Source organism: Rhea pennata, chromosome 4 (assembly GCF_028389875.1).
Source record: "Rhea pennata isolate bPtePen1 chromosome 4, bPtePen1.pri, whole genome shotgun sequence".
NCBI lineage: Eukaryota > Metazoa > Chordata > Aves > Rheiformes > Rheidae > Rhea > Rhea pennata.
In genome coordinates, this window is record NC_084666.1 from 77,299,612 (window position 1) to 77,321,175 (window position 21,564).

The 21,564-nt window shown below is 49.0% G+C and overlaps 2 protein-coding genes across 3 annotated transcripts; both read left to right on the forward strand.

The window, feature by feature from the left end:
* The first annotated feature begins 174 nt into the window (after positions 1-174).
* Positions 175-13,287, forward strand: SRP72 (signal recognition particle 72). Its single transcript, XM_062574391.1, has 19 exons — positions 175-301; positions 893-1,013; positions 2,843-2,966; positions 3,726-3,869; positions 4,622-4,733; positions 5,872-5,903; positions 6,482-6,606; positions 6,700-6,757; positions 6,939-7,070; positions 7,338-7,466; positions 7,952-8,024; positions 8,617-8,681; positions 9,656-9,751; positions 10,111-10,214; positions 10,618-10,695; positions 11,331-11,468; positions 11,722-11,759; positions 12,097-12,256; positions 13,001-13,287. Exons 1-19 carry the CDS (start codon positions 175-177, stop codon positions 13,176-13,178), a joined length of 2,034 nt encoding a protein of 677 aa, XP_062430375.1. The 3' UTR covers positions 13,179-13,287.
* A 1,371-nt stretch (positions 13,288-14,658) lies between these two features.
* ARL9 (ADP ribosylation factor like GTPase 9) lies at positions 14,659-18,815 on the forward strand. Of its 2 annotated transcripts, none has more exons than XM_062574389.1 (3): positions 14,659-15,019; positions 16,403-16,578; positions 17,648-18,815. In XM_062574389.1, the coding sequence occupies exons 1-3, from the start codon at positions 14,701-14,703 to the stop codon at positions 17,825-17,827; spliced, it is 675 nt and encodes a 224-aa protein (XP_062430373.1). In that variant the 5' UTR covers positions 14,659-14,700; the 3' UTR covers positions 17,828-18,815. The 2 variants fall into 2 exon arrangements, with proteins under 2 accessions (XP_062430373.1, XP_062430374.1); XM_062574390.1 differs by lacking the exon at positions 14,659-15,019 and adding an exon at positions 15,338-15,664.
* The last annotated feature ends 2,749 nt before the right edge of the window (positions 18,816-21,564 follow it).

Here is a 21,564-nt window from a genome sequence, read left to right on the forward strand (position 1 = left end):
GCCTCTGGAAAACAAAAATTGAGGGAAGGGAGGAGGAAAAAAAAAATCCAACGAAAATAGTCAAGTCCGACCACCTTCCTCCCTCGCGGCCCCCCCCATCAGCGACGTGGCCGCCGCAGCCCTTCCGCTTCCGGGCCCGCCTTCCCCTCCGGTACCAGGCGGCGCGCTCCCAAGATGGCGGCGGCCGGCGGCGGTGGCGGCGGGGGGGCGGCAGCGGCGGCGGCGGCGGCGCTGTGGAGCGAGGTGAACCGCTGCGGCCAGAACGGCGACTTCGCCCGCGCGCTCAAGTCCGTTAACAAGAGTGAGTCGGCGCGCGCCACTCCCCACTCCCCCCCCCCGCCCGCCGCCGCCGTGGCGGATGGTCTCGTCCCTCCCCCACCCCCGTCTCCCCCACGGTGGTCCAGCCCGATCCGGTTCGATCCGGCCGGGGGGCTGCAGCGAGCAAAGCCCTGAGCTGCGGGGCCACGAGCCCCGAGAAAAAAAAAATATATATATTAAAAAATACATATTATATATAATTTGTGTGTGTGTGTGTGTATATATATATTGTTTTTTTTCCCCCGCGTGGTGTTTTCGCGTGGCTCTCGGCTCGCCCGGGGGCAGGGATTCAGGTGGAGGTGTTGGCCATCCAAAATGGTGCGGCCCCCGAGAGGCTCCTCACGACTTAAGGGTTTCGTCTCGCACGATTCACCGGGAGTCGGGGCCGATCTCCCGTCCGGGCGGATCTGGGAGTTGGAATCGCTTGGAGGAAAAAAAAAACAAAAAAAACAAACAAAACCCCCCAAAAACGATATACCTGTTAAACCCACTTAGCTTTGCGTATAAAAATCACATACCTGTTAAACCCGCTTAGCTTTCTAGCGCGTGTTATTGAAACTGGTCTCCTCTCCAGTACTGCAGATCAGCAAAGATGATGTGACTGCCCTTCAGTGTAAGGTGGTGTGTCTTATCCAGAATGGGAGCTTCAAGGAAGCCCTCAGCGTAATCAACACCCACACCAAAGTGTTAACCAGGTGAGTCGTGTCTTGATGCGCTTGGGGAGAAAAAAAATTAAACTGTTGAGTCCCTGAGAAGCTGGAGGGGACTAATGGCCAGCAGTACCAAGAGCAGGAGGTGCTCTGAGCCGGGGGGGGGTGGTATTTCTAGCGAGACACTGAAGTCCTCTGGGTGCAAGAGAGATGATCTGAGTCAGTTTGAGCCTATCTAACAGTTTGCTGTTACTGTTGAAGGAAATGTCCCTAATCTAGTTTTCAGCCGCTTCCATGACCTGATTTTGCTTGCCAACATGGGTGAACACCAGGGCTGTTCCAAAGGAGAGGGATCTCATAGCTGGGTGAAGAGAGGAGGCAGAAGCCCTTGTCAGTGGTTGCGAGCTTTTCATTTCTGCTTGGTTGGTTCATCTGACTGCTCCTGGGGTCCTTTTCTTTGCCAACTTTTGGGTTGGTGTGGCTGTGTGTGTATGTTTGCAAGATCAGGACCTTGGAGACCACTCGGATTCGAGAGCAAATCGAGCTTCAGCATTTCTGGTTGTGTCATTAAGCAGCCTCTGTAATTGTCTTCCTATTTCTGATCTTTGTGCAATGACTAGGATGAAAATTGCCACTCAGTAACTGCATGACAGCAACATTTTTGCATTTCAGATGCTCAAGATTTGCATTCTATTCAAGGAACAAAAACAACAGAAAAGTGTGTTTAGTATCAGAGTAATGAAACACTTCCTTGCTTATATTCACACCTGGGATTATAAATAAATAATAAAGAAGGTTAGTTTATTCAAAAGTTTCTTCTTTCCTGGGAGGAAAGAGGTTTGTTTCAAGCTTGTAGCTTGTTTTCTTAATGTGTGTTGGGAAGGAGGAATGATTTCTGTAAGTTCAACTGGCTTCAGAGTTCTCCCTGTGATTCCTTTATCTTGTTTCTCTCTCTCGCTCTCTGTTCTGCAGAGCAGGAAAAGTTGTGGTTCTTGCAATTTTCCCTGTCTTGCGCTGAGGCCTACTCCGTCCTTTGTTTCAATTCTTAATGTTGTTCGTTTATTCTCGGACCCTCCGCCCTTACTTAGCTATGCCCAGAACATTTTAAATAGAGAAGTGGCTGGTGACAACTGCCTGTTACTGCCTTCTCAGCACCAGTGATGAACTAAGGGAATCGCTTACTGCATTGCCTTTGGCTCAAGCAGTAGCGGGGGATAGCTGGGACGTAGTTTGCAGGACTCGGCTTCACTGATAGCACTTCTCTGCCGGTGTGAATTTGGCTTTGATGCTGATTTCATGTTTATATCAGCAAATCCTTTCACTTCAGTTCTACCGTATTGGTATTTAAAAATAGGTCAGTATTGCCATTGGCTTAATATCGGACTGTTTATCCCATTTTCCTTCTCTCTCTCTGGGACGTGATTATGTGTATTTGAAAGTTTGTTGCAACAACCTTTTATTGTAGCAATATGCCTTCTCCTTAAGGAGTCATGTAATGACGTTTGCTTTTGTTTTATCTTTAAGCATTTGATTCACATAATCAGTAGGAGTTCTGGGAAAATTCTGCCTGTATAAATAGCAGGTTTAAAATGCCGGATGTCTAGAGAGACCAGAAAAATGAACCTACTCTTTAAGCTGGAGTTCTGATATTTCTTTTCTGTTAGATACAAACCATATATAAGATATTTTCAGTACTCAACAGATAAATAACTCAGTGTTCTGGGATCAAGTGCTTAACTCTGATGTTTGCGACCTGTGGGAGTATAGCAGCGTGTGGCTAATTAGGACAGCTTAGACAAGCATGGTCAGGTGGGTGAGTGCTGCTGAATGAAGACTCCAGATGCTTGTTTTCAGCTTTTGTGTTGTCCTTACAGTGACATTATTGCATTTGAGAAGGCCTACTGCGAATACAGGTTGAATCGCATTGAGAACGCACTCAAGACCATTCAGAGTGCCAGCCAGCAGACAGACAAACTGAAAGAACTTTATGGACAAGTGGTAATTACAAGCATCTCTTCCCAGTGGCGTTTCATGTGCTGGATGTCCTGTCCACGCTCTAATGTGGGGCAAGTATGGGGACAGGATTTCCTTCTCTGTCCTGAAGGTTAGGAGGTGTACAGTACCTGCTGCTGAAGGAACAGGAACTAAACCAAAGCAGTATATTCATGACTTCCCTTCCCTTCCCAGGTCTGGCCTGGTGTAGTTTTAGAAATGAAAGAGATGGGGGATGGAAGAAGGCTGATTGGATTTTTTTCTGTGGTTGAGCCCTCTGCTTGCGTCAGATACTTGTTCATGGAAGGTCTGTGGGACCTGGCATCTCGGGTTTTAGAGATGAATTAGAAAAGAAGCTGTTGTTCACCTCTGGTTTCTCTTTGGTTGATCAAAATAGTTTCTTTGAAGAACTGACTGTCCTTTCAGTAGCATGGAAGGCTGTTCATTTAACTTGCCTCAGAGAGGTGATCTAATCAGGAAAAAGCCTGTCTGAGAACAAAATTGTGTAAGCTACTTTTTTTAAAAAGAAGCTTTTTTAGGAGAAAAAAACGGTGTGGTCTGTGTCTGGGTATCTGCTACCATTGCTTGAGTCCTGGCAAAAATCATCCACAGAACTTGCCCTGAAGGCTGGATGTGAATATTAGTAATGCTGAGCCTAAACCATGTAATACTCTGTTACTGCCAGTCTGTGGGGAGGAAGGAGGATTTAATTGCTGGCGTACGCAGGGAAATACTGTTCTGAAGACTAATCCCTTTTTTTCTCAGTTGTACAGGTTGGAGCGTTACGATGATTGTCTAGCTGCTTACCGGGATCTCATCCGCAACTCCCAAGATGAATATGAGGAAGAGAGAAAAACCAACCTTTCTGCTGTTGTGGCAGCCCAGAGCACGTGGGAGAGAGTGGTGCCAGTAAGTATGTGCTTGAATGTGTGTGAGAAAAACAGGAGAAAAAGTATCTGGTGTCCTAGATCTTTATCAGGAGAGAAATGTTTTCCTGTCTTTGAATGTACTGAAGATGGCCTCAGGGTTTCCCCTGTATTGATGAATGAATGCACTAACTGGTCTGTGGACTACTGAATTACACTTGGTCTTTGGTTCCGAGGAGATCCGTCTTAGTAGATGTCTCAGCAAAGCATGAAGTGGTGACTAGCACTTTTCTCCTTCTCATTGCGCTCTTGCTCTGGGTAACACAAACTGCCCGGGTCACCCAACTATGCTGAAGAATATTTCTGTTAAAGAGCAGTGCAGATTTTAGTGCTCTCATCTTTCAAAGATCTTTGTCCTCAGAGTTGTGCGTGACCTGCTCAGTTTTCTATTCTGTTCTGTGCTGCGGATCCTCTTCTGCTCTCCAGAGTAGCAGTTCTTACCTGTCCTCCTCCAGCCTAGGCAATCCCCGAGTTCAGGCTGGAGTTCAGTTGCTACCTTGCTGGTTGCCTCTGGCTTTGTTGTGCGGTGTAATGGAACGTCCTTTACGCTGTGACTGACTTGGCAGATGCATTGCCCTTTTAAAAATGCCTCTTGAGTGCAGGTTTCCGTAGCAAATCCTACTCTGCAAAGAACAGCTTGAGTATTTGGGAAGACTGCAGCTTGTGTCTGTTGCCTGTCAAATCTGTATAGATCAGTTGGTGTTTATGCTGTGTTACATTTGTTTCCCATGCTAGGAAGATTTGGGCCTTCGAGAAGCTACCTACGAGCTGTGTTATAACAGTGCATGTACGTTGATTGGGCAAGGAAAATTGAATGAAGCAATGAAAAAACTACAGAAAGCAGAAGGTAAAGATATAGTGAGGTTGGAAGGAAGTTCTGTGTGTATTGGTAGTTTTGTTCTCTATATACACACTTAGAGAATGAGATTCTGACTCAGTTTAAAAATTGACCTGAAACGGAATTTGCTGTAGATTTTCAGATGCTTCCTGCCAGGTTTAGTGTGTTTGTAGAAACATTTATTTGCAAATCTTTTCTGGAGCCACAGTGTATGTAGCATCTGGCATTCTCCCAGCCTCCTGATTGGGACAGAATTCCTTTGAGCAGTTTTTTTTGAAGTGAGGAGCAGATATGAATAATCTTTTCACATAAGCCTAAAATGTTTAATCTATTCCCAATCCTAGTTTAGTTATTCAGTATATATTAAAAATACTTCACTGTCTGAGTAATGTATAAAATTAGTACAAGAAATAGATGAGCTTTTTTTGTAAGCTGGATATTTTCCTGTAGAGTGAAGAGGTATTTTGTGTGTGTGTGTGTGTGTGTGTGTGTGTGTGTGTGTGTGTGTGTTTGTGGGTGGGGGGGAATAAGGGAGCAGGGGGGAGAGGATGAATTTCTTTATGATTTATTTACTTTTGCAGATGAATAGCTCAATTCTGTCCTGATTTTGGTGATAGCATACATACATCCAACTAATTTCTTGAGCGTGTGTAATTTCTGGGCTTAATGAACCTCTGCTCTGTACTAGTAATCCTTTAGAGAACAAAACAAATGATGAGAAAGTTAAGAAATGAGTGGTATCTGTGCTGAAGACAAAGATTTGGAATTGCTGCCCCTGAAAGAGGGTGCAATCTAAATATTCTGGGCTTGCTGCACTTACTAACCACAGTGGTTACTAGTCACAGCTGAGCGGTACCTGTATAAAAGATCTGGAACTAGGTTTAACAAAAATTAATCAGGAGAGAAAACCAGTGCACAGCTGTGCTTACTGTCAGTCTCTGGGACAGACAGTATCTCCTGTGTATTTGATGTTTCTTCTGCATGTATCTTTTTGGCTGGTAATCTAATGTGCCCTTGTGATGCTGCAGAAGTCTCAGGTTTAGTATCTGCAAGGGATGCATGTGATCGGTATATGCTCCCAATGTGCTTCTAGTCTGTGTCTTCTCTAAAGTTTTCTAAATCAGGTTCTTCAATTTTTCCCCCCTAGAGCTGTGCCGCCAGTCGCTCTCGGAAGACTCTGTAAGTTGCTGACATTCTGAAAGGTGTTTGCTTTTCAAATAAGTGTGTGGTCAGAAAACGTACCGTAAACGGGCAGTCAGTAGCCAGCGCTGCTGCGCCGTACTGCCCAGCAAGGCTTGCGCTGCTGCTGATACCAGCTTGTGAGGCTGCGCACCTGTCGTGCTGGTTGCGGAAGCGTAATGCTGCCAGCTCTTTGCTGCTGTGCCTTGCACAAGTGCCTGTGCCGGCGCGGGCAGGCTTGGTGCAGGATGGTCCACGCTGTGGATGAACCTGCTGGGTGGGCGGTGGGAAACTGAGGTGATTCGTACCCCCTGCTGTTGGTGTGCTTCGAGCATAGGAAGGTGCAGTGTACGGGTTGAGGGTGTCTTCTCACTCTCAGAATAGCAGGTAAAGAGTTTTCCTCTGTCCTGGTTTAAGCCAGATAAGTTTGTATTTGTGCTATGGCTGCAACGTTCCCTTGTAGTAGCTGGTGGTCTTTGCTGCCAACAGAGTTTATAAACATTTGGGAGCAAAATGCTGAAGCCAGGGGGAAAGAGGTGAGATTGCCCTTTTATTTTCCCGCCTTAATTTTCCTTCAGGACGTAACCGAGGAAGATATTGAGGCTGAACTGGCCATTATTCATGGACAGATGGCTTATATCATGCAACTGCAGGGTCGTACAGAGGATGCTCTACAGCTCTACAATCAAATAATCAAGTTAAAGTAGGGGCTTTTCTAAAACAAGAACTCATTCTTCCAGCTGTAAAGAGACTGCTGTTTTATAACAATATCCTTTCTTCTTTTTCTAATCCACAGGCCAACAGACGTAGGACTGCTTGCTGTCATTGCAAATAACATCATCACAATTAACAAGGTATAGAATTACCTGGCCGCTTTCAATGTGGGTCTTCCTGGACATTGCTCAGACTGTTTCTGTGGTCATGTGAAGGGAAAGGGGATAATTTGGAAAGACTTTTTCCTAAAGCAGAAATGAAATCACAGGCCTTTTCTTGTTCCAGCATTGTTGTGAAATTGATGATGTGCAATTCCCACAGGACCAAAATGTCTTCGACTCAAAGAAAAAGGTGAAGCTGACCAATGCAGAAGGCGTTGAGCATAAACTCTCCAAGAAACAGCTCCAGGCAATTGAATTCAACAAAGCTTTGCTGGCTATGTACACTAACCAGGTAGGGGAAACTGATCTGCAGGAGCTGGCTACAAATTTAGCAAGAATTTGACTAGGTGGAAGAGGAATGTGGGGTTCTTAGATGCATCTGAACGGTCACCAAGACATCTTGTTTAGTCCTGTGTGCCCCGTTCAGGCGAGTCGTTGCTAGCAGCTCTTCCTGGGTGTAGCTCATGCGTCAACCCTATTCCTGTTCTCCTTGGGAAGGTCACTGCATTAGATGCTCGCAGAGGTTGAGCAAAGCGTGTTCTGTCTTCCTACCCCTCAGGCAGATCAGTGCCGCAAGCTGTCAGCAAGCCTGCAGTTGCAGAGCCCTGAGCATTTGCTCCCTGTGCTGATCCAGGCAGCCCAACTGTGTCGTGAGAAGCAGCATGCAAAGGCGATAGCGCTTCTGCAGGTAGGTGAGACAAACTGCTCTTTTCACCTGTCTCCCTTTAAACTGGTGCTGCCTGCCTTCTTGCTTGCTATTTCACTTAGTTTCGTTTAAATTTCTGGGATTACCCGACCGTGCTTATTTTGGTTTAGTTTAATGTTGCTAGACAGCTTTTACACTAACTGAACTATACTGCTTTAAAAGGGAATTAGTTCCCTTAAACCTTTGATTTTTGTACTTAGGAGATTGTAGCAAGCCTCTTCCAGGATAAGCAGTCCACTTCCAAGCAGTTTGCAACAGCTTCATTTTGGAGGGAGTGGTGGCCTGGTACTAAAATCTGAGGGCACAGTGGGCCACTGGTATGGTTTAGGGCCCTCTTCTGCTACTTGCTGAAACCTGCTGGTGCTGGAAAACTTCCTTTAGCTCTTGCCAGCTTGCAGTGATTCGGCTCAGCAGAGCAGCTGCCTGGTGCCCACACATGTTGAATTGTTCTTTCCTCTGACCCTCAGGACTTTGCGGACCAGCACCCTGCCAACGCAGCTGAGATCAAGCTGACGATGGCCCAGCTAAAAATTGCTCAAGGTATCCAGCGTCCTCCTGTTGCTGGGAAGTGTCTGTACACAATAACGATACAAAGGAGAAGAAAACCTAGACTGTCAGTGTTGTGCCAGGGGTGCAGAGCAGAGATACCTGCAGTCAGGCATTCTGTATATAAGGCTCTGGCAGGGTAGAGCTCATGTCTTAGTGTATGGATGTCTGGGGTCCACAGATCCCTGGAAGAGCCTCTCACAATCTTTGTGAATGATAGGGCTGAATCTATCTTGGGAACAGAGCGGGTTTCCCTGATAGTACCTCTCCTGCATAGATTCAGATAGCATGGAGTTGTTCCCAAAAGTGAAGAAACTGCTTGTAAAAGGTTGTTCCTGAACCCTTGTGGGAGGTGGCGAGGGCAGGAAGGAGGTCTGGAGATCAAAGTTTGGGAGGTGTGGAGGTCTGTGTGTTGTTCCTGGAAGTGGGAGACATATTTTGAAGAAAAAGGGATCGTTATGTCCCTGTTACCTTCCTGCACCTGCAATTAGGGGAAATTCACAGGCTGGTGTCTTGCCCTGCCCATCAGACAGGGTGAAGTGTTACCATGCCGCTCAGAGCACGCTCTTCCCTCCTTCTCTCCTAGGCAGTGTCACCAAAGCCTGCATCATTCTGAGGAGCATAGAAGAACTGCAGCACAAGCCTGGTATGGTAAGCAAAACTCAGTCTGAACCGCGTGAGGCTTTCCCTCATAGAACAGCTTTGTATTGGTTGCTCCTTGCTGCTCCTTTCCTTTGGTTTTCCCTTGAACTGAACGTTTGCAGGGAATCTGAGCCCATCTTCCTTGTCTTGGGCAAAGCTGGGGATATAATTTGCATCAGATGGCCTGACTTGGCTGTAAAAGTACTTTATCTGTCAGCAGAGATGCTCTTGACCTGCTTTTCCACTTTCTTATCACCCTCCGATTTGCATGTTGCCTGGATTTGCTCGTGTAACATCGCTGAAGCAGCTGCTTACATTGTACGAGCCGTTGGGAAGTTTTTGAAGCTGCTTTGGGGCAACAGGCATTAGGGAGAAGATCCCACATGTCCCATTGCCACAGCATGACCCCCATCTGCATGCGTGTGTGTATCTGGTATCGAGAAAAGCCTCAGGACCTTGAAAACACTCAAGTGTACAGCATTAGCCTCTTGAGCGGAAGCTATAGGTCTGTTGCACTTGCATGTGCAAGTGGTTGAAGTAATTTATGGAGGCAGTCAGCGATATCAGTTCCTTGCCCTGGATCATCTCTGCCTGTGACTTGGATATAGAGGAGATAAATTGTGTCTGCATCGCATCTCTTTAGCACTGATTTCTTTCTTTCAGCTTCTTCGGGGAGGAAATGGGAAAGGAAATGCTTGTCAAGTGACAAGCAGAGAAAGTGCCAGGCAAGGAGGTCTTTTCTGTGATTGCTGCCTTAAGGTTGTACCGTAGGAGAAAGATTAGCAGGGACATTTTTGCGGGAGAGACCTATCAGGAAAGTCTTGCCTGGCTGTTCTGCCTGTCACCACAGCTGGTTTTAGGAACACAGAGCAAGAAGCTCACACTGACTCCGTTTTTAGGAAATTCCTTAAATAACTGCTGACTCCCTGGCTACAGGTGACTCGCTTGAGGGTCTGCTAAAAGCTGCTCTTGAATGTTTGCAGGTGTCTGCATTGGTGACAATGTACAGTCATGAAGAAGACATTGACAGTGCAATTGAAGTCTTCACACAGGCTATCCAGTGGTATCAGCAGTTCCAGGCAAGTCAAATCAGAGGATGCAGTGTGCAAGGTTTTACCTAGTTTTTCTAGCTTTTCCAAGCTCAGCTTTTCCTGCTGATGCTTAGTCCCAGTCCTGCTGGTTCCTGTCACACCAAGGGAGTGAGGATAACGGGTGCTCAAATGTAGCAGTCAGGCCTTCTGCTTGATTGCAGAGCTCTGCAGAGCAGTGAGCAGTCTTGTGTCCCAGGTAGCCCTGCCTCGCATCCTGCAGTGCAAAGGTGGCCCTGCTTTCTGCATGACAGGGCACTGGGCTCCGGGCCTTGGGGTATTAGAGCCAGCTAGAGCTGTGGTCTATGCTGTGAAAGTGAGGAACTAATCACGGCTGTTATGTCTTCCAGCCAGAGTCTCCCGTGCATTTGTCACTGATAAGGGAAGCTGCCAACTTTAAACTGAAGCATGGCAGGAAGAAGGAAGCAATCAGTGACTTGGAAGAGCTCTGGAAGTGAGTTGAGAAGTTACTGAAAAGAGCCTGGAGACCTCTGTGCATGCTGTCTCGTGCCAGGTGGTGTCTCACATAGCTGGGTGACTGGCAGCCCTCCAGTTTTTCATTTTATTGTCTGATTGATGGGATTTTTGAGGGGGGACTGTTAATTCCCTTTTGCTCTTGGGACCTGAGAGATTTTCCTCCTTGACTGCCTGCTTCATAATACTTTGGAGACCTCTCCATCCCTTTCCTCGTCTGTGTTGGTGGCATGTGGCGATGTGCTCCGGAGGAGACCGTAAACTGGCGTGTCTGTCCCCACAGATAGCGGCTGTGCTGAGGCAGCCAGTATTGCAAACTGGTACCAGTCTTTGGGATGAATGTGTGCCTTGGTGACTTGATCTTTTCTTTTCTTACTCCAAAGGCAAAACCCAAAAGATGTGCATACTCTGGCACAGCTCATCTCTGCATACTCCCTCGTGGACCCTGAGAAAGCTAAAGTGTATCCTTTTGATAGTCATGTCTGGGGAAAGAAAGAGGTGTTTTGGCTCCCTGGTCTTCAAGCATCTGGTGAATTTTGGCCTATTCTCACCTGAAGAAAGGTGAGGAAGGTGTCCAGAACAGCTGTGTGTCCAGGCCAAGTCTTCTGGAGCTGCTTTGTTCACTAACTGAGGCTTGATTCCTGTGGGGATCCCAGGCCTGTTTTGTTCTTGGGCACCTTCTTTTTGAGGAGGGGCATCTTAAGACTGGGAAGAACCCAAATTGGAGATCTTCTGTCTTTTCTGTTGAAAACTTATACCTATGGTAGTAATGCAGGACTGTGCCCAACCAAATATAGCTAAGCTCTCATTGACCCAAAATATTGGGTTCTGATACAGCTTTTTTCTCCCTCAGCAGCCATCTCAAAGAAGGGAAAAATGAGGCAGGGGGAAATTAAGGAACTGATCCCAAAATGCGCAGTGAGCAGAGCTGGGAATAGCTGTCTGGTTCTGTATTGCTAACGGGCTGAGTTTGTTCAAGCTGGAGTTGCCCATCTGCATCTGTTCAGACCAAGCTGACTGTTCACCTTTTGTGCTTGCCCCTTGCTGCTGACTTGTCAGCTTTCCTGGTTTGCATCCCTGAACTCTCGCTTTGCAGACTTAGCAAACACTTGCCTTCCTCGGACACCATGTCACTGAAAGTAGATGTGGATGCGCTGGAAAACTCCCATGGAGCAACTTATATTCGGAAGAAAGCTGGGAAGCTCACTGGCGACAGCCAGCAGAAGGAGCAAGGGTAAAGAGTGCTGCTTTGATCATTTTTTTGGGTGGCAGAAGAACCTCACCTGGCCTGGTAGGGGTATCACTGTAGATAGCAGGCTGTGGCGTGGGAGCTCAGTGACTCTGTGCGGGAGCTTCACATAGCAGCAAACTTAAGTTCTGAGAGAGATGAGAATGATTCAGCTTCTTCCAGAGATAGTTTCTGGTTGACTTGTCACTGTGTCTGAGCTGTGTCACAGCTGCTGTTTCCCCTCTTCTTCCTTTTTTAGGCAAGGGGATGTGAAGAAGAAAAAGAAGAAAAAGAAGGGTGAGTAGTTTCCTAGCTATTGACAAGGCTCAGCTCCAGAGAGCTGACGGGATTATTTCGTCCGATAGCCAGCCCTGAGCACCCTGGCGCTTTCCTCAGGAGTTGGAGCTCTCTGCTGGGACTGGGTCTCTGTGAACCCCGTTGTTCATGACAGCTTCTTCTGATTGGAGCTTTCCTCCACAGAAGTGAGAGCAGCTCCTGGCTTGGTGAGGGAATGTACTGTGACTTGCTGGGCTCTGCACATCTCCTGTCTGCTGATATCCCATGTGTATCCCTTGTTGATGCCTCTCTAGTGTGTTGACCCCAATCTCATCTCCTTGCACTGGCTGTTCTGCAGGAAAGCTGCCCAAAAACTATGACCCTAAGGTAACCCCTGACCCTGAGCGGTGGCTCCCAATGCGAGAGCGTTCATACTATCGTGGGCGGAAGAAGGGCAAGAAGAAGGACCAGGTTGGCAAGGGGACTCAGGGCTCAACGACAGCTGGCTCCTCTGAGCTGTGAGTACCCTTTGGAGGGCTCAGCGTGGGATGTAGATCTTGGGCAGCCAGGAGGGCTGGGTTTCCTCTGGTTCTGTTGCCCTACCAGCCCCGAGTAGCACAGGTGAAGCTCTGCATTATCATTTGCACCTTTTGTTAGCTTCGAAGATGAGATGAAGTACGTATGTCCACCTGTCTCCAGTCTTTTGGCTGCTGGAGAGCTGCTAGCTGTGATTGGGGGAAAAAATGATGCTCCATTATAACATGACACTGATTTGGGCTGGAATCAAGGCTTGCTGCTGTGTATGAGGCCTCACAGCAAGATGGTGACTTGTCTGGGTCTGGGAGAAGAAAGAACTCTCTAGAATAATACAGAGAGTTCACAATGCTGACTGGTGCAGTTCCCCTTTATACAGCTTTCTTCCAAAATGTGAGCACGAAAAGCCTTTTTGGGAGACTGTTGGCTATTCAAAAGTGAGTCTTGCTTTTGATGTTGGGGACTTGTAATATTTAGCGAACGTCAGAGTTAGAAGCTGATTGCCTGCCCTTTGAGGCACATTTCCATCGACCCTTTTATATATGCTGGAGCTCATCTCAGATGAACAAGGTCTCTTGCCTGAATGCCCTCACACCCATGATGCCATCTAGAGCTCATGGGGCAGCAGCTGTTTTTTGCTGTCAGTTTCCGGCCCAGCTGTTGAAGTTGCCCATCTTGCAGATAGTTGTGAGCCTATGTGGTATCCTTTTCTCTCCTCTTTTCTGCAGGGATGCCAGTAGGACTGCCAGCAGCCCGCCTACCTCCCCTCGGCCTGGCAGCGCTGCTGCTGCTCTGTCAGCCACAAGTAACGTCATCCCTCCCAGGCACCAAAAGCCAGCTGGGGCCCCAGCCACCAAGAAGAAACAGCAGCAGAAGAAGAAGAAAGGGGGAAAAGGAGGGTGGTAAAAAAAAGAAGGGAGTGTGGCCTGCCTCCCTCCCTCAATAGAAGATGCTGGTTGCAGAATAAAGGTCAAAAGCAAGTGGTGGCCAAAGGCTCCTGGCACCCAAAACTCGATCCTGTCTGGCGGCAGTCTTGGGGGAGATGGGCTGGTGTAGGTACCATGATCTGTCTGCTCACCAAGTTGCCTTCCTCACGCTTGCCCGCACTGTGGCTTGTCTCACTCCAGCTCTGCCTGCTCGGGGGGTGTAGATCAGAACAAGGGGGTGGGAGGAGTGGGTTTGAGATCTGCTATGTTCCCTCTGCACGAGCAAGTGGCCTGGGATGTTGGATGCAGGAGTATCTGAGGTGCTGTCAGAGGGGTGCCAGGCTGGGTGAAGGGTTCTGGTGATTTGGCTTCAGCTAATCTCAAATGAGCAGGGAGAGAGTGGCCTGGACTTCCAACAGATACAAACAACACCTTCAGGGAGAGTTATCAGATGTCATCCCAGAACATAAAGGTTTCTCTGAAAGAATTGAAAGCCAAGGGCTGAAGAGGCTGGAAGCCTGTGAAACGTTACTGTGGATTAAAAAACAAGACAGAGTCCCCATGGAGACAATCTATTAAGTAGAATACAGGCTTTGTTACCTTGTCTGTACAGCATGAGTGTCTGGAAGGGAGCCGATGTGTGTCGTGCTCTGTGAATGGGAAGAAGAAAGCACAGAGGACAGAAAACAGCTTTAAAAATGGTTCGTAGAGCCTGCTGCTGCAGACTGATTGCTGCACAGGAAGGCTTCCTCTGCATAACTGGTCTGGATGATGTGCCTCCTAGCCCATGGCTAGGGGCTACAAGAGAGCAAGCCACGGCCTCCTGCCATTTAGCTTCTAGAAGGAGGGTGTTTGGGAGGGGGTAGACAGTGGGGGAGAACTGATTTATGTTCTCCAGGCAGCTTTTCTGGTCCAACCTGGCTGAAATGCTTTAAGCGGCTAGAAATGCTGATTGCGACGCTGCCAAAGCTGTGACCAGGCTACCTGAATGGTGCCCTGGCTGCTCGCCCTGGGGATGCGTCCCTGCCTCGGGGGAGCAAATCTGATTGCTGAATAGCAAAAGGCTAAGAACGAAGCAACTCAAAATTTCGAGCATCTCCACGGAGAGACTCCACCTCTCTGGGTAGCTTATTCTAGTGCTCAGTCTGCCTCACAGTGAAGTTTGTCCTTATGCTCAGAACTTCCCTGAGTTTCAGGTTGTGCCTATTGTTGCTGGGCACCACTGAAAAGAGTCTGGACACCCCCCACCCCTTATGGTGTGTGTAGACATTGAGAAGATCCCTCTTGGTCTTCTCTCCTCCCGGCTGGACAGGCCCAGCTCTCGCAGCCGTTCCTCATAGGAGAGAGTCCTCTAATCGTCTTAGCGGCCCTGTGCTGGACTCGCTCCAGTAGCTCCATGTTCTCGTATGTGTGTGGTGGGTGGTGCTGCGGGCGCGCGGAGCGTGGGGCGGGGGAAGAGGCGGTGCTGAGCCGAGCCGAGCCGAGCCGAGCCAGGGGCCGCCATGGGCTCCCGCCTGCGGCCCGTGGCGCTCTGGGGGGCAGCGCTGGCTGCGGTGGGCGCCGTTGCTGCCGCCGCAGTGGTCTGGACGCGCGTGCGGAGCCGCTGCCAGGGCCGTCCGTCGGAGCCGCGCGGCTCCCTGCCCGCCCCGGCGAACGCTGGGCAGAGGCGGCACGTCCTGGTGCTGGGCCTCGACGGCGCGGGCAAGAGCAGCGTGCTGCGCTGCCTGGCCGCTGGCCGTGGGCGACGCGGCGCGGCCCCCACCGAGGGCTTCAACGTCGTCTGCATCCACGCCGGGCAGGCGCCGATGGAGTTCGTGGAGAGTGAGTGAGCGCCGGGTCACGCGCGACGGGCAGCCAAGCCGGTGCCCCAGAGGCATCCCGCTCGCTCGCGCCCGGCGCTGCAGCGGCCACGCTTGGCGTCTCCGGAGGGGCTCAGCTTCCCCGAGGAGGCTCCCTGTGCCCGCCAGCCCGTTACACCCTGATCTTTCAGCTTATCGGATCGGAAAGCTTATCGGATCTGAAAGCTCAGAGCAGAAAGATGCTTATTCTTTTTTTTGTGTGTGTGTGGGGGGGTATTTTTTCTTTAAAAGCCTCATAGGTTTTGTTTGCTAGTGGCTTGTTACTGTCCGAGGGGCGGGCAAGCCCCCGTTGAGGGTTTGGGGAGATAGAGACCCTGCGGGCAACTCAGTCCCTGACCCTACGGCAGCAGCCGCTGTGTCCCCCCGGCTTTGCTGGAGGTGGAGGCCAGCTGCGCAGCTGAGCACAGGGAACCCCCTCACCACCACCACCGCGTTCCCGTGCTCCTGCGAGCCTGGGGACCGTCTGGGCTCGGTGTTGGGCGGCCCCCGGCAGGACCCAGTGTTTCTGAGTCATCCTTCCCTCTCTGGTCCAGGTTGGTAGTGGCTGAGATGTGATGGCTGCGGACTGACCCATGTGAATGAAATGTCTCAGGCCAGTTTGAGCCAGGTAAATCCATGCACGGCGCTCTAATCTGGTTACTTACCTGGTCTGTACCGTTGCTTAGTCCAGGGGTTACTTGCTGTATATGGCTTCACCATCAGCCCTGCTTCTGAAGGCTGTTAGCTTCCCTTCACATCCAGCAGAGAAAAAGTCAGGTAGAAACATCTCCTGTGCAAAGATTTCTCCCCTTGCTCACTCAAAGAGTCTGGGACCTGATTTTGCTCTCTCCTTAAGCAGCTTTGGTTATTGAAAGCTGTGGGAGTCCCTAGTGTCGCCCAAATCTGATGCCGCAGGACGAAGTTGCTCTCACCTCACCCCAGAACTGAATTTCTCCCTTGGAAATTGTAGGCGTGCTTTGTCTTAAGGTGAGGCAAGCATGTGGAGATAGGTTGAGTGAGGACGTTCTCACGTGGTCTTTATGCTGAGCGTCTCATCCCCCTTCTTTTCTAGCTCTAGAGGAATAACGAAGGAAGCAATAAGCAGCAGTAAATAAAATGAGCCCAGATACCTCTCAAAATAAGAGCCTAAAATGGAAAGATTGAAAATATATATGTGTATATATATATTTCTGATCATACACATAGGTTTGCATGAGACTTGTTCGGGGAAAATAAAGCCATTTCCAGTCTCACGTACAGCAGCCTAAGTATGGGAGGTTTCAGCCCAGGGCCTGCTGCCTGCACCTCTAGGAGTGGCGCTGCTCTGATTGCTTGGTGAATGTTGTGCTGCTGTCTTCTCTTGCAGTCGGGGGCAGTGAGTCTCTGCGCTCCTACTGGAGGATGTACCTGCCCCAAGTGCTGCTGCTCGTCTACGTCGTGGATTCAGCTGACCATGCCCGACTGCCTGTGGCGAAACAGCTGCTTCATCAGCTCATCCAGAACGACTCCACCCTGCCAGTGGTGGTCCTGGCCAACAAGCAGGTAAGAGCTTGGCCTGGCAGCAGCTCCAAAAACATCAAGAAAATCTTTCAAAGGAGACCTGATGCCTTTCAGGAGGCCACGTAGCTGAGGGACTTTCCAGGGTACCTGTTGACTGCAGAAGAAAATAATCGGAGGCTGAATTGTGCATCTGTTTGTTAGATGCAGGTCCTGTGCTCGTAGGCAGTGCGATCTGAGCTGCGGGTGGAAATAGTGATGAAAACTGCTGTGTGGTTGCAAGGTTAGGGAACTGTAAGGGAGACCACAGCTAGACCTGGAGTCAGGGGTTGTGATCTGAGTGTTTATCCACAAGTGTCGCTTTCCCTGGCAGCAGCCACATAGTGAAGCACAGTTGTCCTAAAGCTGCTGCTGTGGTGTGAGAGAAGAGAAACTGCAGACTCGCTTTCATCACAAGGTTGTGTTTTCTCCTAAAACCTTTGTTAAAGTCTCAGTGACTGGTGCTATCCTTGGAACAGGATTGTGCCTGGTGTATGATGAGATGACAGAACTGCCCAGGGTTTTTAACCCCACCTTTTCTTCTGCGCGGGCTCTGTGCTTGGTTTACTCTGTGTTGTTACCTCCTAAATTTCTAACGACTTAGATCCTTTGTGTTATTCTGGCACACAATGGCAGACTTTGGCCTCCTCAAGCACAAATGCTACTTCTGATCTGCTAGGTTCCTGACCAAGAAATGGTGAGAAGGCATCTGGGGAAGAATTGCTGTATTTGCCCTGTTCTTGTAACTCTTTACTGGGCTTCTGCTGTCAGAAACAGGGTCTTGGGCCAGCAAAACCTTCAGCTGCCTTTTACAGCTAGACTTACATTGTTACTGGAACATTGCAATGACTGGAAGTAGGGCTGTACACTTATTTGAGAAGAAATTAGATAAAAGTTATTTTTTTCTCCCCCAAAGCATTGTAGAGCATGAGAACTTGATCTCAAAGAGGGCACAAGATAGTGATCCTTGAGCATCTGAAACCCTTCCCCTTCCTGGACAACAGCAGTAGCTCAAAGCAGGAATGGTGCGACGGTCCTTTGCAACTAACGGGCTTGTTTTGTTTTTGCGTATCAGGACCTTGAAGGTGCATTTAGCATCACGGATATCCACGATGCTCTGGCGCTGTCTGATATTGGGGACCGGAGGAAGATGTTCTTGATTGGTACCCACGTGGCAGAAGATGGCTCTGAGATCTCTTCCAGCATGAAGGATGCAAAGGAGTTGATAACGCAGCTGGTTTTGGAAATGCAATGACAGCTCTTTTCCCACAACATGGCAACCACAGCTGTGAGAGATGCAATGTTTGTACATGGTCGGTTTACCACAGGGCAGCTGAAATGTGCAGATATTTTTTTCCCCTTCTCTGTAGGTGTGACATTCCTGTGAGAATGATGCATCATTGTTAAAAGTCTACTTTAATTAGTGATTTTAAAATATCTTTGAAAAGCAGTGTATTTTTTTAGAATATTTGTAGGGGGAAATGAGACTCTCGGAAAACAGAGGTGAGAAGATACAGCTCAGACAGGCCAAAGTGACTTCTTGCCAGGTGCTAATCAAGCACTGACTTTAATGAAACAAAGTTGCATCCAGTGAATTTAACATGGTCTGGTGTCTTAGCCTGTAATTGAAACACCTTTACTTTCTATTTTAAAGAAGATTTTTCAACAGTGACAAATGATTGTTGGGGTAGCTGTATGGGATCCCATTCTTTAAGGGAAATGGCTGGAAGTTGGGCTGGTGGGTGAATCTGAAGTTTGATACTCGAAATCATGAGCTGCTTCTGAAACTTTGGTTTCCTGCTTATTTAGTGGATGAGATTAAGGAAATGAAAGCAGTAAGACGTTAAGCTTCTTTGCCTACAGAGAAAAAAAACAGAACTGTGTCAATTCATGCAGAGACTTAAAGCATTGAAGTTAAATTGGCACCAAAGATGGAGGGATTCCTTCATCAGCTTCATCAGTTTGTTTTGGTTGAGTCCAGATTGTGCCAGAGAAAAATAAGCAGGTGATAATCTGTCAGTTTTGAAAGTGGCTTCTGTTACCGTGGCAGATGAGGAAAGTACGTTGCCAGGGAGCGTTGCTCTCCCTGTGCTGGTACTGTCCTAACTCGCCCCAACAATATGCTTCGGCTTCTAGGCAATGCTGTAAAAGGCACACGAGCGTTTTGTAACTGCTTTTATTGTACAAGGGTTTTGTAGTTTTGTCCTTAGGGACAGATAAATAAAGCAGAAATTTTATGCTAATCGGTGGCCTGGGCTTCATTTACCCGAACAAGGACTGGGGCATCAGATGCCCTTAGATGGCTTCAGGGGCCTCCTTGGGCAGTTACCTTTAAAATCAGAACTTTTCGCTCTTCTGTAGGGGATGGATGCTCAGCTCACTCATCACTGCCGATAAGGCTCTATCTTCTCTTGGTAGCACGGTTTTCATTCTGTTTGCTGGCCTGAGAAATAGGTGCTGAAGCAAGTCCTTCTGCTGAGGTCAGCCCAAGGGGGAGGGAAATCAATGAGAAGCCAGAGCAGGAGGGTGCTGCAAGCACCTTAGGACTTTGGTGGGCTCCCCCTGCATGGTGGGGCTCCTCTGGCCCTTGAAGCTAAACCGCTTCCCAGCACGCACACCTTGGAATTGGGGATCAAAATTCACGAAGAAGTGCTGAAGTTGAAGTGATAGTTTGCAGCATTCGTCAGGCAAAGGCATCTCTGCACCTTGCTTGGCTGTCATCACCATTGGGGTCCACTGGGGTGTGTGGCCGCCCCTCATCACACCTGACATCGTTTCTCTGCAGCTACTGCACTGCCGCATCTCAAGTTTTTCCCGTTCCTACATCTTAAAATGTGACGGCTCTTTTGATGCTTTACAGAGTCCAACTGAATACAGCCGCTACTCCTCTGAGGCTTTCAAAGCTCCCTTTGAAGTTGCGGTTAAAGAAGTAATAGATTCTTAGACTGTGCCAAGCGGGAGCCTACAGGTTACCAGTGGTGTTGGTGCATGTCCCAGGAGGGTGATGATGGGGAGCGGATGTGGCGCCGATGCTGTCTTGCGGTCCTGGGAGCTGCTGGAAGCCTGCAGTCAGCAGCAGCTACTAGAGAGGATTGGAGCATGTTGCTGCGCAGCTTTGCCGGGAAGGTACCAGGGAAACAACTGGAGAAAAACCTGCTTAGTGCTTGTCAAGTGAGTCCCAAGGGCAGTTCCTGCTGCGATCCTGTGTTTGTGGTGTCATAAGCAGTGGTTAGGCGTGATGAGGAGAAAAAACAGCGTGTCGCTCGCAGCCAGCGTGTGGTGAGGACACCTGAGGACCCTCGCTGGTGCCGAGCTTTCCAGCAAATGTTTGCCAGTGCTCAGGAGGTTGCTCCCAAAGCGCAGGCAGTTTGCCGTGAGCGATCTCTCTCTACATCGGTGTCCTCGCCGCTCTCTAGGGCTACACTGCCCCGTTGCCAAGGGATGTTAAGCAGGAGATCAATGTCCCAGGCTTTCACCCTCTGTGGTCTTTTCTGTGGTACAGATGACCATGATCACCCATGTTGGATGGTTGTTCTCCATCTCATCGAGGGCAGGTGCCTGCAGCCCTGGTGGGCAGATGCACCAGGACGCTCTGCAATGCCTTCGTGGCAGTGACATTCTCTCATCCTTCTGCTTTGTGCCCAGGATCGCAAAGCACGAATGCTTCCGAGCCCCTGGGGTGTCAGGCCTAGGACACTTGATCAGCAGGACCAGACAGTGACATTTGATTTTGGTCTGAATATTCAGTAGAAACATCTGGGCTGCGTAATACGTGATCCTGGGGCACAGGTATATGCCTGTGTTTCTGTGGCATCTAAGACCTCCTGGGTGATAATTGGACTGAAATAAATTAAATTGTGAAGTTTAAGGACTACGTCTTCACCTGTGCTCCTAAAGCCCTGTGGCAACAGTGTCGTTTCCATGGTGCCTTTTAGTAAACACCTGGGTGATGACAATGGGTGTTTCTGGGGTTGAGTGGGCTGGGGAGTTGTCCATCCCCCACCCGCTGGGGCTCCATGGCATGTTATTAACCAAGAAACTCTCCTCTCCCTGCCACATCTTGAAGGGACCCTGCAGCGAGGGCAGAATTGCAGATGCATGTCTTGGCATCCCAAGAGATGGCACGAACTCCCCCAGGCTGGTGAGTTCACCAGGAGGTTAAATGGATGGACAGTTACTTGGAGAGAGTTCTTGGGTAAGGAGGCACGTGGACAACCTGGCTGGGACAGACAAGGTCTCGGCTGGCATGGCCTGAGACTTCTGTCTTGCTGTGGCTTTGATCTCAAGAGCAGAAGTGGCTCCAAAAGCAGCAAAATGAGACAGTCGAGGTGCCAGGGTCTCTGTTCAGTTTGCTTTTTTCTGTTTTCAATCCAAAAACAGTGCTTGGCCCAGTTTTTGTCTTTGTTGCCCTGGTCTGGCATCTCAGATGTTGCAGTGTGGTCCGCTGTGGTGCAAGCGGACCAGACCCTGTTGGAGCTGCAGGCCGGTGTACCCTGGAGGACACAACCCCACTTTAGAAACAGAATTGCCCTTGTTGGCACAGGATCAAGCAAGGGCATCAGCCTCTGGATAACATCTCTTCTCTGTTGTCCAGCTGCATGTTGCTGTGCTTGAGAAGGGCTCTGCAAACCTACCACCCTGCTGTCCTACCCCAACTTCCCTGGTACTCTCTCCCGCCATGGCAGAGATTCATGCTGTCTCCCTCTCTCAGTGAGCAGATAACAACTCCAAATTCACTTCGGGGGTGAGCGAGTTAGCACGAACATGCTGCAAAACGTCACCCACTTTCCACGGCACACCCTGATCATAACCTTACTAGTATTCTTACTATCATTCCTGTGGCATAGTTAGATGGTACTAGTGAGGCAAGTAAAAGGCAGTTGTGAATCGTCCTCACCAGGAGCTTCAAGATGTAATGAAATGACCCTTTCTGCGTGTGCCTTGGGAGCTGTAAAACCATATTCATCACCTGAAGGTCCTTTTTTTTAAAAA

What these genes read in the sequence shown, in the direction of transcription:
- SRP72 (XM_062574391.1), top strand. Translation starts at nt 175, where the DNA reads ATGGCGGCGGCCGGCGGCGGTGGCGGCGGGGGGGCGGCAGCGGCGGCG. An exon ending in AGTGGTATCAGCAGTTCCAG is followed by an intron (nt 9,752 to 10,110) that starts GCAAGTCAAATC and finishes TATGTCTTCCAG; the next exon opens with CCAGAGTCTCCCGTGCATTT. An exon ending in AGCCAGCAGAAGGAGCAAGG is followed by an intron (nt 11,469 to 11,721) that starts GTAAAGAGTGCT and finishes TTCCTTTTTTAG; the next exon opens with GCAAGGGGATGTGAAGAAGA.
- ARL9 (XM_062574389.1), top strand. Translation starts at nt 14,701, where the DNA reads ATGGGCTCCCGCCTGCGGCCCGTGGCGCTCTGGGGGGCAGCGCTGGCT. An exon ending in GCCGATGGAGTTCGTGGAGA is followed by an intron (nt 15,020 to 16,402) that starts GTGAGTGAGCGC and finishes CTTCTCTTGCAG; the next exon opens with TCGGGGGCAGTGAGTCTCTG. An exon ending in TGGTCCTGGCCAACAAGCAG is followed by an intron (nt 16,579 to 17,647) that starts GTAAGAGCTTGG and finishes TTTGCGTATCAG; the next exon opens with GACCTTGAAGGTGCATTTAG.